This window comes from Protopterus annectens, chromosome 7.part1, assembly GCF_019279795.1.
Source record: "Protopterus annectens isolate FY-2018-M chromosome 7.part1, PAN1.0, whole genome shotgun sequence".
NCBI classification, from domain to species: Eukaryota; Metazoa; Chordata; order Ceratodontiformes; family Protopteridae; genus Protopterus; species Protopterus annectens.
This window is the reverse complement of record NC_056740.1, coordinates 46,657,439-46,672,606: the sequence shown is the minus strand read 5'-3', so window position 1 is coordinate 46,672,606 and position 15,168 is coordinate 46,657,439. Positions and strand designations below refer to the sequence as shown.

Below are 15,168 nucleotides of genomic sequence, written 5' to 3'. Positions count from 1 at the left end.
GAAAACTAATAACATTTTAATAAAAGAAGTTTATTGCAGCTTATTAAAAATGATCTTTTATGACAAAAAACTAACACCGTAGGTGTTGTATAGTATATCGAAACAAAGGACCAGAGATGAATGCGAAAGTGGAAAAATGAGTTTTACTGCACGTAAATATGCCAGTAAATTAATGTTTTGACCTTTAAACTGTTAAGGGTAGAAAAGGCGTGTACTCTGTGGTTAGGAGACGATATGTTCCATCCCCCTATAATTTTAGCCCTGCTTTTATGGATACTCATATATCAATTAAAATTATCTTTGCTTTGCAAAGCCACTGTCTTCCACAATGATGGAGTATTTTGTAGGAAAATCCAGTATCATTCTGAAAGTGATTATTTGAACCCAATAAATGATATAGCATTCAGTTAACTAGCACAATACAAAGGGTGAGCATGCAAACTGCTCTATTGTGTTAATGTCTGCAGACATCATTTATTCGGAAGGTACAAAACATCAAAGGAAGTGTAAGAAAAGCTTTCTGCTCTCTGTCTGCTTTGCAGAGGGTAGTAAAAGGCAAAATACAGTGCTTCTTACAGGTGGTTGAGCCTGAAATTCTCGAAGATTGGTCCTGGGTCCTCTCCTGTTTGGCATCTACTTCTCAGAAGTCCAGGCCAACACGGAGGGAGTCTGGCTGACCAAATTCACAGACGACTGCAAGCTGGGAGCCGTTATTATTGCCCTAAGTGATGCAGACATCCTAGAGAAAGGCCTCACTGAGACTGACTGATGTCGAAACCATGGCCTTAAGCTTAATGCCAAAAATGCGTAGTCATCCCCTTTGGGAAAAACTCAGTTCCCACTAATTACCACATCGATGGTAGCCCACTGAACACTGAAGGTGTTATAAGAGATCTGGGGACACAGGTTGACAGCAACCTCTCCTTCGACCACAACATTGCCACTGTGGTCAGAAAGTCCTTCTATGTGGCACATCTTATTACCAAGGGTTTTGCATCCAGGAAGAAAGAGGTCATCATTTATCTCTACTCTTCCCTCATTAGACCAATCATAGAGTATAATGCCCCATTTGGCATGTACCTCACTAGACATCTGCAACAGTTGGAGAGGCCACAAAAGTACCTCACAAAGAGGATCCTAGGCCTTAAACTCATGTCCTACACAGACAGACTCAAAAAACTCCATCTATTCTCTGTCTCATATCATTTACTAAGAGGAGATATCTGCTTGACATGCAAAGCCATGTCAGACCCAGCTCTGTTAGAAATGCTACATCTAAAGAAATCTAAATCCCTCCACACTACACACTCCAGAGACCTCAACCTCATTACCACAATCAACAGAACATGCTGGAGGGACAGGTTCATAACCCAGAGACTTCCCATGCTATGGAATAGACTTTCCATGCATGTCAAGCAGAGCACCTCATTAACTTTCTTCAAGCAAAATCTTGATGAGTGGATGGGTAATAGAAAGTTCACCCTGGGGATCACTCCAGTGGCTGTACTTGATAGAGACACTGGGAACAAATGACGGGCAGCACAATGTCAGGGCACTTCTATGGGCTAGGCTTGTAAAGACCCCAGGGCCATTAGCCTAGTACACACCTATGAACCTATGACCCTGTAAGACAAGTTCCTCACAGCCAGAAGCTTGACCTTGCTGTAAACTGTGCACTCACCCTAAAAGCTTGCATCCTAAGAGATGAAGCTTGGAAGTACTCATGGAACAGGTAAGTCAGGAATGGAAAGTGGAAGGGGGACTTTAGGTTTAGGGAGAGGAATTTTAGGTTTAGGGGAGATCAGGATTTTAGATGTAGTAAGAGGAGAGGGTTTCCAGATTTGGGGATTGATCGGAAGGTGTCAGAAGGTTACAGTTAGGGAGGGGAGGGTGATTTTAAGTTTAGGAAGTGATTAGAAGATTACAAATAGGGAGGGAAGGGGAAGAGAGGGAAATGTTAGGTTTAGAGAGTGATCCAGAGTGATCCAGAGTTTAAATTTAGGGATTGGGTGGGTGTTTTTTAGAGTTGCAGTCAGGATCCTATGAGAGATGGTTAGCCTGTTGTTACTTCACGGTCATCAAATTAATGGGAGTTAAGGCACTTGTTATCAGGAGTGAGTGGCACCTGGAAAGTGTGTAATGAACTTGTGGTACACAAGCACTTATAGTAGAACCCCAAATGTATCTACTTAGAGTATCTTTAAACTATAAGAAAAAATAAATTTTGTATATCTGTCCAAGAAATGGTAAGCCTTTTTCATGGGTGCTAAAGGCTCAGTTTGTCAAGGCTTTGTCTACATCTGCTGTTCTCCTCAGAAAAGTTAAACTTGGGAGACATTTGCACTGCTTCTTTGATTTGGTCTTCTGTTTACACTTTCACCAAGCATTAGTCAAATGATCTGACTTCCAGTGGAAGTTCTCCTTCAGTGCAGCTGCAAAAGAAGGCTTTTTAGCTCAAAGATGCTTTCTTATTCCTTTTTTTGATGTTTTGTTTTCCCTGTAGGACTTCAGGAAACTTACTGATGATATACTACTGCAAAAGATATATGTTAAGTACAGTACAATGACATGGTGTACTTACTGCAACAATGGAGCAGCAGAAGTTTCTCTTACAAAAGGCCTTTTGGTTTGTCTGAATACATTTCCCCTTGTTGACCTTCTTAGTTATTAATGATATTCTTCTTTTTATGCAGAAAAAGAAACTCTGACCCTCTCTGTATGAGATTGCAGAATGAGATCTCTCGTTGCTATCAGAGAAATAAGAGTGAGACTTTGAAGTGTGCAGATCTGGCAAAGGACTACATTCAATGTGTTAAAGCTTCTCAGAAGGTAAGACTCCACTGTTTATAAATGGGTTAGTGTGCAATGAAACATCATAGTTTTTAAACAGATCTCTGCTCAGATAGACCATACAATCCTTTACAACATATGACACGTGTAAGAATACCAAATTTCCACTTGCATTAAGTTGGTTTTGCCTAAAACCTAGCATACTTTGCAAATGTGGCAAAACGATGAAAGTGGTATGAATGTACTTATGCATCACCACAGAGATTGTAATACCATTCCTCCAACCCATTTTTCAGTCAGACATTTCATCATCAATGTTATTGCATTAAAGCTTATAGATATAATTTACAGAGGGCTGTTTTCCCATTCAGTCATAACAGCTGAGTAGCCATTTACACTGTTCTGCAATTTACAGAGAATTGTCTGTCTACAGCTTCTTTTTGCACTCATAATAGGTTCATAGGTTCATAGGTATGTACTAGGCTATCGGCCCTAGGGCCTATACAAGCCCAGCCAAAAAGGTAAACCAAACATTTTAAATTTACAGGTCACTCCTGGTTTCAGCTTTTCTATGTAATGTTTCTACAGATTTTGGCCAATGCATTTTTACTCTCCAGATACTAAACAGCAGTGTGTGAGGTAACACAGTACAAGAGCATGACAGCTTACTCTGCTGTTCCAGGAGAGCAGCCTCACCCTAAAAGAAACAAAGCACGAGGGCAGGACAGTTTATCGTCCAGCCATATGGAGGCTCACTTTGACAGGGAAGATAGCAAAAGGATGGACAGATTACAGTCCTGTGGCTGGGGATCTCACCCTGGCAAGGGACACAACACAAGGTGGACCGCATTGTTACATATGTGCACAGACTGCAAGGCATGCTTCAGGGAAAATGTGACCTTCTGTACACAGGGCACATGACATGCTGTCAACACAGTACTGAAAAAAGGCAGGAAGTGATGACATACCCAATGCTGCTGCTGTTAGTATGGTACATGGTGTGAATAGTGACAGCAGGCAATTATGTGACCACCATATTGAAGAGAGGTGACAGTATTGAGACATAGGGGTTTGCCAAGGTCAGTCATGCATGTAAGTACATGGTGATCCACTAGTATATCCTACAGGTGTACCCTTCTTGTCACAGGACAGATAGAACAGCACTCTCTGGAAAAGTTCACCCCATCAGAGACAGATGTGTTACTGCAGGCTGTATGCATGTGTGACATACATATCCTTGACAAGAGTAAAACAGACAAATCTTTCCTGGATCAGGTACGGCAGTGTGTACTGCAAGTCATCATTACTGTGAGAGGCCAAGAAAGGACATATGTACGGGTGTGTTGCAGAGTTATTAATATGATATTGCATGCCAAAGCTAAAGCATAGGATATTACCAGAGAGAGGTCCACCTCAGGAGGTTGACCACCAACATGGACATGTTTTTTAGATAGGTTTTTAGCTTTGTAAAACTTGGCGTTTTACCATCTCCTTAAGTTATCTTGTTTTACTTGCTTTGCATTTAGCATCTGATGTTAGGCCCTGATTGGTTGTTCTACAGTCAGGTGATTAAACATTTGTTTATTTAATTTAATGAGTTTGATTAGGTCAAATTAATCTGAAGAAATCTTGGTGCAATGAAGGATGAAACCCCTGACTAATTTTGTTTCATAAATCTTTCAGCGAGTCTTCCTTATAACTTTTTATTCTGATTATAGTCACAGTTGGTTTTATCTGCTTGCCTTAATTTCTCAAGATGCCAAGAACTGTAAAATACAAAAAAAAATCAGAATAGTATGTGATAAATGGATATGTCAACACACCGCTTATCTTATATACTGCAGAGAATATAGGATAAATAAAATCCAGCACCGATTAACAGGTCAACTCAGACCAAGACAATACTGGATGAGCTACAAGAAGAGAATGAGAAGATATTTCAAGGTGCATGGTAACCAGAAAACTTTCATGTTAAGTTTTTTTTATAGCAAAACAGTAAAATATGTATGCTAGTCTTTCAGTAAGGTACTATTCCATAGAACAACCAAGGCAAAGAAAAAAAAAACTAAAGAAAATTTAAGCATTTATTACTGACAGAGTAACAGGACCATCTCCTCCTGATGTTCTGATCGTGACCCCTTCCAAACCCAAAATCCCTAAGGAAGTTAAAATCTGTGTAGGCATATATCAAGCTGAAACAGCCATAAGCAGAGGTAGACATATACTATAGATGAAGTAACTATATTCTGTAAGCCAGACATCATGTCATGTTTCCATCAGCTAGAATTAGTGTTTTCATCAACTACAATTAGTCCAAGAAAACAGAATAATTACAGTATTTGCTACTCTTTTAGAATTAAGAAATGTATAAAATATTAATCTTTAGTGTAAGCCTAAACTGCTGCTGGGAATACTTCATGTCATAAATTTCAGAAGGGGCATAAGAATATTAGGAAATACATAATCCGATCATGACAAGTATTTAAAGGGAATGTTTAAGTGGTAGAAAGGAAGTGAAGTAGCACAAACTATAGGAAATGTGAATATAATAAGAACAACCTAAAATTATATGGCTTAGTATTTTTATTCTAGGTAATTCGGCAGATCCTAAAAGGTAGAAACTATCCACAAAGTTCTATCACCATAGGGAAAAATGCTGTGAAACTTCTTTTAGGAACTGAATATTACTGCTCTGCTTTCATTCCTAACATTTACAGAATAATACAACCTCTAAAATAGCAAACAAAGAAAACAGAGTCTTGATTATGGATTGAACAGCACAAATGGGCATTATAAAAAAAATATTGGTGAATGACTCAAGCTAAATGCCAAAAAGTGCATAGTCATCCCCTATGGGAAAAACAAAGTGCCCACAAATTACCACATATGTGGTAATCCATTAAGTATGGAAGAAGTAATTAGGGATTTGGGGACCCAAGTAGATAGTAATCTCTCCTTTGACAATCACGTTGCCAAAGTGGTTAGAAAGACCTTCTATATAGCCCACTTTATCACAAAATGGTTCACATCTAGATCAAGAGAGGTCATTGTGCCCCTCTACTCATCACTCATCAGGCCCATAATTGAATACAATGCCCCATTTGGGATGTACCTTACCCAACACTTACAGCAACTGGAGAGACCCCAAAAGTACCTCACCAAGATGATCACGGGCCTCAAACAGATGCCCTATGCAATTCGACTAAAGAAACTCCAGCTCTACTCAGTTGTTTACCGCCTACTCAGAGGTGATCTATGCCTGACATACAAAGCCATGTCTAACCCATAATTAATGGACATGCTCCACCTCAGGAAATCCAAATCCCTTAGAGCTACATGCCCAGGAACTTAAACCTCAGCACAGCAATAAATAGGACATGCTGGAGGGACAGATTCATATCCCAGAGGCTCCCCTCACTCTGGAACAGAATCCCAATTCATGTTAGGCAGAGCCCCTCACTGACCCTCTTCAAGAGAAATCTTGACGAGTGGATGGGAGATCGTAAGTTTACCCCTGGGATCTCTTCTGTGTCCCTACTAGACAGAGGCATAGTAAACTAACCTTAAAGAGCTATCTTCTGTGACCTACTATACAGAGGCACAGTTAACAAATCTAAATGGGAGGCGAAAGCCAAACACACTCTGGCTATGCTTATAAATGCCCTAGGGCAGATAGCCTAGTATCTACCTATGAACATATAGTGATCTTACTTAAGACAATCAATTACTAGTGGAAGCAAGCCCTGCTGGATTAGAGACCATACTTAAACAAAAGCACAGTAGCTATTATAAACCAATTCCATATAGGAGTACAGCCTTAGATGATATATTTTCTCAGACTAAAGAGGAAGCTCTAAAAATAAAATGGCATTATGCATATCCCATTTATACCTATATGGCTATAGTTTTAAACTGGTTACAAATTATAAATCATTACAAATGATTTAGTGTAATTCAAGATCCAAGCCTATAGCAAGTTTATAAAGATGACTCTTGGGCTACAACAATAGCCTTTTAAAATATTCTATAGAATGGAGTAGAAAACACAGCTGATTTCATGTGTGGAGACTTTAAATAATAATAACAAGGAAGAGCACAGAGGAGAGTGAACAGTAGCTCAGATATTCCTGGCCTCATGGCGCTGAGGCACAAAATCCTGGCTGTGCCCTAGATGACCTTTGTTCGGCAAGCAGCATGGGTGAGGAGAGAACAGGTGTGGAAGGATGGAAGTGAGTGGTCGATATCACTTGCCCATAACGGTAAGATGTAGAAGTTTGGTTTGGTTTCCTGTACTAGAGCCACCTGCAGGAATGCAGGTATGTCACTGACTGAATGAATAACCTTGTGTGCCCACACTGCAAGAATGCAGATATGTCACTGACTGAATGAAGAGCCTTGTGTGCCCACGCTGTATAAATGCAGGTATGTCACTGTCTGAATGAAGAGCACTGAATGCAGATATGTCACTATCTAAATGAAGAGCCTTGCGTGCCCACACTGCAAAAATGCAGATGTGTCACTGACTAAATGAAGAGCCTTGAAAGCAGATATGTTACTAACTGAATGAAGAGCCTTGCGTGCCCCATGCTGCAGGAATGCAGGTATGTCACTGTCTGAATGAAGAACCTTGCATGCCCCATGCTGCAAGTGCTATGTTTCTTGGACAAAAGTTTGTACATGGCAGATGTGTGTACATACCTTCCAGTGAAACTATAATAAACCTTCAGACTGTCTAGAGTGTGGGAAAAGGACTGTCCACAGGATCTGTAGAATGGCCTACTCCATAACAGCTGACTATCACTTCAATCAGCGGAAAAAGGAGCCAGAAGACTCTTGTCCTGATGGAGGCATGAATGAATCCATTGGATGCAGGAAGAAGATCCACTGGGCAAACAGCAACTGAGATATGAGATATATGTAATTTCCATTGTTAAAAATGTTATGCCCAAGCGGTTAATGTCAGAAGAAGTCCAAAGCAAAACTGAAAGGGGTCCAATGCTATGAAAATTCCAAAGAGTTTTGTCAGAATAACACATGATACAATTAAAGATGGCATATCACATGCATCAACCTTAAAAATATGAAAATTGTCAGTGTGATCTAACAGTACTTGCAAATGGATTATTCAAACTGAACGGTGTGAGAGTTGTCCCTCCATCATCTTTACAGACAAGAATCTTGGAGTTTGCTTATGAGAATCATCAAAGTATTGTGAGATTCAAAGTTTTGCTTAGAGAGCATATAGAATTTTCCAATATTGGTAGATGCACTGAGACACTTCTAACACAATCCTAGACTATAATTAGTACAGGTATTATGGACCATTAACAACAAAAATAATCAATATTGTGATGTTCATATGTGATTGCAGCAGGTTCCTTGTAGCATGACCTCTGTTATCTACATCAGCCATAGCTGTTTTTCCTATAATGGACATACCTTTTTTTTGTTAAGATGCATTGAACAAAAAGGCAATTAAAGGTCATTAACTTTCTGACATTAACATATTTATTGCATTTTCCTGCTGTTTGTTGCAAAAAAAGAAAATAAAAAATTATCCTTGTTTCCCATCTTTCCTGACCTAGAGTAGTCCAAATACAGGCTTTGTTGTATTCTGGACTTTTGGAAAGTTCCTGTGTTGCCCATTTCCTTTGTTGGATAAAGGGAGGCTTCTTTGTTCACCAGTGGCAGTGGGGAGCTTAGAGCAGCCTATCTATCCCTGGAGGAGTGTTCCCAGCACAAGAATCTGGTAGTCTATTGGCCGTTTTGGGCCAATTTCTAGCTCTTTCAAATCCCCCCTGTATAAAACCTGCTTTAGCGCGGCTTTGCACGATTTCGTGCATAGCACAGCATCGGGCAATGCCTTAAACCATTCTCGGCTCCACAAAGTCAGCTCTTCACTTTTTCCCTTAGAACTGATCTAGTTCTCATAATAAACACCCTATTCCTACTCTAAAGCCTGGCACTTGCTCACTAAAGCAATTATATAAGTCAGCACTAAAAAATTAAAATCACTACACCCCCACAAACTCCCCTTGAGTACCTTGTTCCCCATTGGCCCTTTTTTCAATTATAAAGGAATTCCCAATACTATTCTAGCATGTCCAAATGTCAGTTGTCAATCTCCTCTACGGTCCAGCTGGTGAATCTGGGAATCTTGAGGCAATGTTACAACTGCCTCATGTACACAGACAACCCCCTCCTCCTCCCAACAAATTCCAACATATGTGAGAGATGCAACCATATAGCCAAACTGGAGGCTAAGCTCTCTCAACTCAGTACTGACGTAACCAGTCAGGAGGAGAAGGAAACCACACTCAGTACAATTCCAGTCTTACATAGACATACCACGACAGCAAACCAAACACATAAACACACAAAAAAATACTTGGAGGCTCTAAATAAAAATCTGCCTAAGCAACAGAGACCTGCAAAGCAGACACTTAAACAACCGCTACCCCAAAACAAAACACGTGCAACACATAGCTCACAAAGCCAGTGTGCTGAACAGTCACAGCCCTTAAAGCTAAACAACACACCTGATATACTTGTAATAGGTGACTCTATCATCAGGCACACTGACGTCCCGCTCACCAGACTGAACAAGGAGTAGGCTACGGTGGGCTGCCTGTCGGGCGCTAGGATCCGCCACATAACACAAGCACTCAGGTCACTCCAAGGCAAGTACAAATATGACTCAGTCATTGTCCATGCTGGTGTGAATGACCTGAGACATAGCTCCCTGGACTACATGAAAAGAGACATAGAGGAGCTCTCTGAGCATGTAGCCCAGGCCGGTATGACCCTGACCTTGAGTAGCATCTTACTGTCACCAAGAATGATGCCACAATATGAAGACAAGATGATCAATTTCAACAATTGGCTTAAGTATTGGTGTCATTCAAAGGGGATCCAATGCCTGTCAGCCTGGGATGACATGCTCGACAAGCCACGATGTTTCGCTAGGGATGGCTTGCACCTGTCACCCCCTGGGCTTTCGGATATTGGCAAAGGCTCTTGCCACCCCCATAGTGCCTTTTTTAGGCAAGGCTCAAAAGACAAACCAACCTCCATAGGTATCACAAGGGATAAGAAACTAAGAGTAATGCTACTCAATGCCAGAAGTCTGAAACCTCAAGATGCACACACTCGAAACTCTCCTTAACATGGAGAACATCGATATCTGTGCAGTAACAGAAACCTGATTCAAGGCTCCCGAGAGCACCCCAGCACTACCAGGTTATAACTCATACCATGTTTTTCGGCCCCAAAACTTGTACTGAACCACAAAAGGAGGGGGAGTATCAATATTCATCAAAGATACCCACACCTCCAGGTTGGAAGCATCAGAGACTATCCATGTGCAACTAACAGTGGGTAAAACTGCCTTCCAGTTTATAGCCTGCTACAGACCACCCTCCCAAACCCAGGAACCCCACTTGGCCTTCCTGAGAACACTGGAAAATATGAAGGTCTCTCCAAACACCATTATATTGGGTGACTTCAACTACCCAAACATAGACTTAAGAGCATTATTCTAGCTCCAACACCCTAGCCCAAAGGTTCCTAGAATTTATAAACTCAAATGCTATGGAACAGCTTGTTACCACTCCCACAAGAGGGGAAAACATACTGGACCTGATCATCACCAACATGGGGACTCTATGCTCCAGACCAGAAGTGTATCCCTCACTGACCATAAACTAATCTCACTAGATATTCACATCCCGTCCCCAGCCCCTGCCCAGAAAACCACAGTGAAAAAGTTCTCTAAAGCAAATTTCACACTCCTCAAAACTGAGGTGGAATCCTTCAAAGCCCCCGGGCCTGTGGAAAATACGGCTCAGACAGCAGAATCCTTTATAAACGCATTCTATGAACACCTTCAGGAATGCATGGATCATGCAATCCCAAACAAAACCAAGACCCAATCCACCAAAGACAGGCATCCTGTCTGGTGGACCCCAGCCATAAACAAACTAAACAATAGAAGGAGGAAGCTACTACAAGATAGAGCAAAATCCCAAAAAGGGAAGGCATCTCTGATCAGTATTAGCAAAAAACTACGGGCACTCATAAAATCGTCTAAGGCCAGCTTCGAGAGAAATATTGCACAGGACACTAAGGATAATTCACAAGGCTTTCTTTAGTTATGTTCGGAACCTGGGTGGGAGTTCCCAGATATGCTCAGAATTAGTCCAAAATGACAAAAAATACACCGAACCCACAGACATTGCCAACATCCTAGCTGACAGGTTCAGCGCAAACTTCTCCCCCCTTCCCCACCAAAAGGGCAAATATCTATCCCAGGAGAGTGCTGCCCCCTGACATCTCAGATGCTCAGCTAAGAGCCGCCCTCTCCAAAGCAAAAAACATGGCATCAGTGGGACAAGACAGTGTCCCAGGCTGCGTCCTACTTGACCTCCAAGAAGAACTAAACCCAAACATAAAACTACTGTTCAATCTCAGCCTTACTACAGGATATGTACCCAAAGAGTGGTGTACAGCAACAGTGGTCCCTCTCCACAAAGGTGGTGCCTCAACGGATCCTGGAAACTATCACCCCATAAGCCTGACTAGCTTGGTCTGCAAAGCTATGGAAAGGATCATCATGGACCTCATAAATAAAGATATTGGGGACCTACAGACACTGGATCCTACCCAGTTCGGTTTTGTTAAGGGCAGATCCTGCCTCTTAAACCTGGTCAATTTCTTTGAAACAGTCACCAATGCCATTGACGAGGGGAAGGTGGTCCACACAGCCTACCTGGACCTCACAAAAGCCTTCGATACAATACCCCACTCAGGCATTATAGATAAGCTCACCAGCTTAAATATAAACCCCTAAGTCACTAGATGGGTTGCAAACTGGCTCAAGGACAGAACCCACATGGTTAGAATTGCTGGAGCCATGTCAGAATCCATACCAGTTACAAGTGGCATCCCACAAGGCTCAGTCCTGAGGCCTCTCTTGTTCGGTGTATATTTCTCGGAGGTACAGGCCAACACGGAAGGACTGTGGCTGACCAAGTTCGCAGATGACTACAAACTGGGCTCCATAATCGACTCTCCAGCCAACACAAGCATCCTACAAAAGGGCCTCATAGAAACAGACAACTGGCGCCAGAGCCATGGCCTCAAGCTAAACACCAAAAAGTGTATAGTCATCCCCTTCGGCAAAAACAAAGTACCCACAAATTACCACATAGATGGTAATCCATTAAGTATGGAAGAAGTAATTAGAGACCTGGGGACCCAAGTTGATAGCAATCTCTCATTCGACAACCACGTGGCCAAAGTGGTTAGAAAATCATTTTATATAGCCCACCTAATCATGAAGGGATTCACATCTAGATCAGGGGAGGTTATCGTGCCTCTTTACTCATCCCTCATCAGGCCCATAATTGATTACAATGCCCCTTTTGGGATGTACCTTACCAGACACCTGTAGCAACTGGAAAGACGCCAAAAGTACCTCACCAAGAGGATCAAAGGGCTCAAACAGATGCCATATGCTGCCCGGTTAAAGAAACTCCAGCTCTACTCAGTGGCATACCGCCTGCTCAGAGGCGATCTGTGCCTGATGTATAAAGCCATGTCCAACCCAGAATTAATGGACATGCTGCACCTCAGAAAATCCAAATCCCATCGAGCTACGCGCTCGAGAGACTTGAACCTCAGCACTGAAATAAATAGTACATGCTGGAGGGACAGATTCATAACCCAGAGGCTCCCTTCACTCTGGAATAAAATCCCAGTCCAGGTTAGGCAGAGTCCCTCATTGACTCTCTTCAAGAGGAATCTTGATGAGTGGATGGGAGATCGTAGATTTACTCCGGGTATCACTTCTGTGTCACTGTTGGACAGATGCACAGTATACTAACCTCGGAAAAGGGCACAGCAAAATTCATTTTAAAATGGGTGGCAAAAGCCAAACACACTTTGGCTAGGCTTGTAAATGCCCTAGGGCAGATAGCCTAGTATGAACCTATGAACCTAAACATTAAGATATCAGTCATAAAAAATAATTCCACCTTCATGTCCACAACATACTGGGCTACCAAAAAGATTTATGGGCAACCTAGGAAAGCCAATAAGAGTTTCAAACATCAAGAGAATTCCTAAGCATAATATTCATAAGAAGTTTAAATAGCCAATCTTCAGACCAGATTTTATTAAAATTTAATTTTTAGCTTAAGATAATATTTGAACAGAAAATTACTAGCAATGATGAAGCACACTGTCATACCTGATCTGAAAAAGAAAGTCAAAATGAAAATATATGCTAATGACAAAATGAAAATATATGCTAATGACAAACGTACTTTTGACATCTGAATGTACTCATTCAGACCATATTTTATTTATAACTGACTCCTATTCAGTTATGCAGGTTAAAGGTTCAGTTATAGTTGCAAAAAATAAAAAATAAATGGAGTAACTAAACACTTATCTTTATGAAAAGATTTCAAGTAGTAATATGTTCAGACTGTGCAGTTTTGTAAAACAGCTTGATTCAAAACTCAAGTGTCAAATGTGGAGCATCCAAGATTTTTTTCTAATAAAAACAGGAGAGTCTTTACATATCTTAAAGATTACAAATGTTATTAGACTGCTTAAATTTGAAATATTTTACATGCACAGAATAATTATTTTGGAGAAAAGAATACAGAATGCTAGTTTTACATGGCATATAAAGCAACATTTGTTTAAATATATACACTGTAAGTAGTTAGAGATACTGTAATAAAGAAGAAGAAAGTTATCTGACTTTCAGAAAGAAGTGTCTAAAAGATAAATTAACTGTATCAGAGATGTTTCAAATAATAAAATGTAAAAAAATGACCTTAATAGAAAAAAAAGTAAAATGAGTTGCATTATATTTGCTTTTTTGATAGATATATAATGTATAAGAGAAATGTATAAAGCTGAGTGTTATTGTATTGCTACTGCATAAATATATTTCATAAAATTATGTAGTATTGCAGAGTCTAATGCTTGGAAGTTGCTGCACTAGGTCACAAAATAGTTTCCTTATTTGGATTCTGGCTTGTTGAATCTTATCCAACCCCCACAAACATATGACTATAAAACAAGAAAGACATCTATTAAATTCAAACTAAAGCCAGAGAAAAGTAATACCTGAGCACTTAAAATAGAGCCACTAGCTGGGATTCAGAAAGGCTTAGTACAATGTGGAAGCCTTAGCTCACAATGTTTCTCCATCATGCTAAGTCTTCCCAAATCACAGACTGCTCTAACATTGAAGTTTTCTCCACAAAGAGGCCTCTGCACAGAGAGCAGAACAACACACTAATGCAGCAGTCCTGAAGCATTGCTAATAATAATGACAATGTCCATAGCTCCCAATTTAATTGGTCAAGTTATTCCGGGATTATGGCTGTGGGTGATGCGGTCATATTGACTAAAGTCTACAAATTGGCATGGATATTTGCCAGTGGGAAATGGGTTGAGGACCCGGCCCACTCCAGCCTATGCCAGGGACCCATACTAATGGTGGGAGGGGTGTATGTACACCTATTGGCCAGTGTGTGCCCACCATAAAGCTAACAGCATGGGATCAATAAGCTACTGTCCAGCTGGTGTCTACTTGCCCAGCCTGGCTTAGTGAAAGCTGGATATAAAATCAATCAACCTGCCAAACATGAACTGAGAGTTGCTACACTTAATGTAAGTTTACTGACAGGATGCAGCTTGAACGTGGATGACATGATGATACAGAGGAGAATGGTCATCTTATGTATCCAAGAGACAAGATGGAAGGTCAGTGCAGCAAAGACATTTGGCTTGGGATCCAGAGTCTACTACTCAGGAGGAGGACAGACTAGCAATGGTATGGAAATTGTGATGAGAGATTAGCTTCACAATGCAATGAAGGATATTATCAGAATTAGTTCATACTCATGTCAATCAGACTCCAGTGTAATGACAGGGCAGTATTCATAATCTTAGTCTATGCTCCACAACAGAGTTGTGATAGTGAGTTAAAGAGTGCATTCTGACAGCGTTGCAAGACCTACTAGATAAAGCAGGACAACATAAATTGATGTTGCTAATGGGTGACGTGAATGCGCATAACAGGTCAGACAGAGCAGGATATGAGGACTGCCTGGGTTTACATGGTTGGGCCAACAATAACAAAGAAGTAGAGGCCGTTCTAGACTTCTGTCTGGCAAATGGCCTGATAGTAGCCAACACATGGTTCAGAAAGAGAGACAGTCACAAGATCACATACAAGAGTGGCCAACATGCAACTCAGGTAGACTTTCTCCTAGTCAGGAAAGGGCACTGGGGTAGAATCATACCTCTCAACCTGGAAACATCAAAAATCTGGACAAGGGCCATGAAAAATAGGTA

General features: G+C 41.0%; 1 protein-coding gene across 1 annotated transcript in view; it reads left to right on the top strand.

Annotated features, from left to right (window-relative positions):
* The window catches only part of CHCHD6 (coiled-coil-helix-coiled-coil-helix domain containing 6), a 3,644,424-nt gene that overhangs the window by 3,497,044 nt on the left and 132,212 nt on the right, over window positions 1-15,168 (top strand). The window contains exon 8 of the mRNA XM_044078539.1: window positions 2,694-2,829. Within this exon, the coding sequence (XP_043934474.1) occupies window positions 2,694-2,829 (136 nt within the window). The remainder of the gene's footprint in view (window positions 1-2,693; window positions 2,830-15,168) is intronic.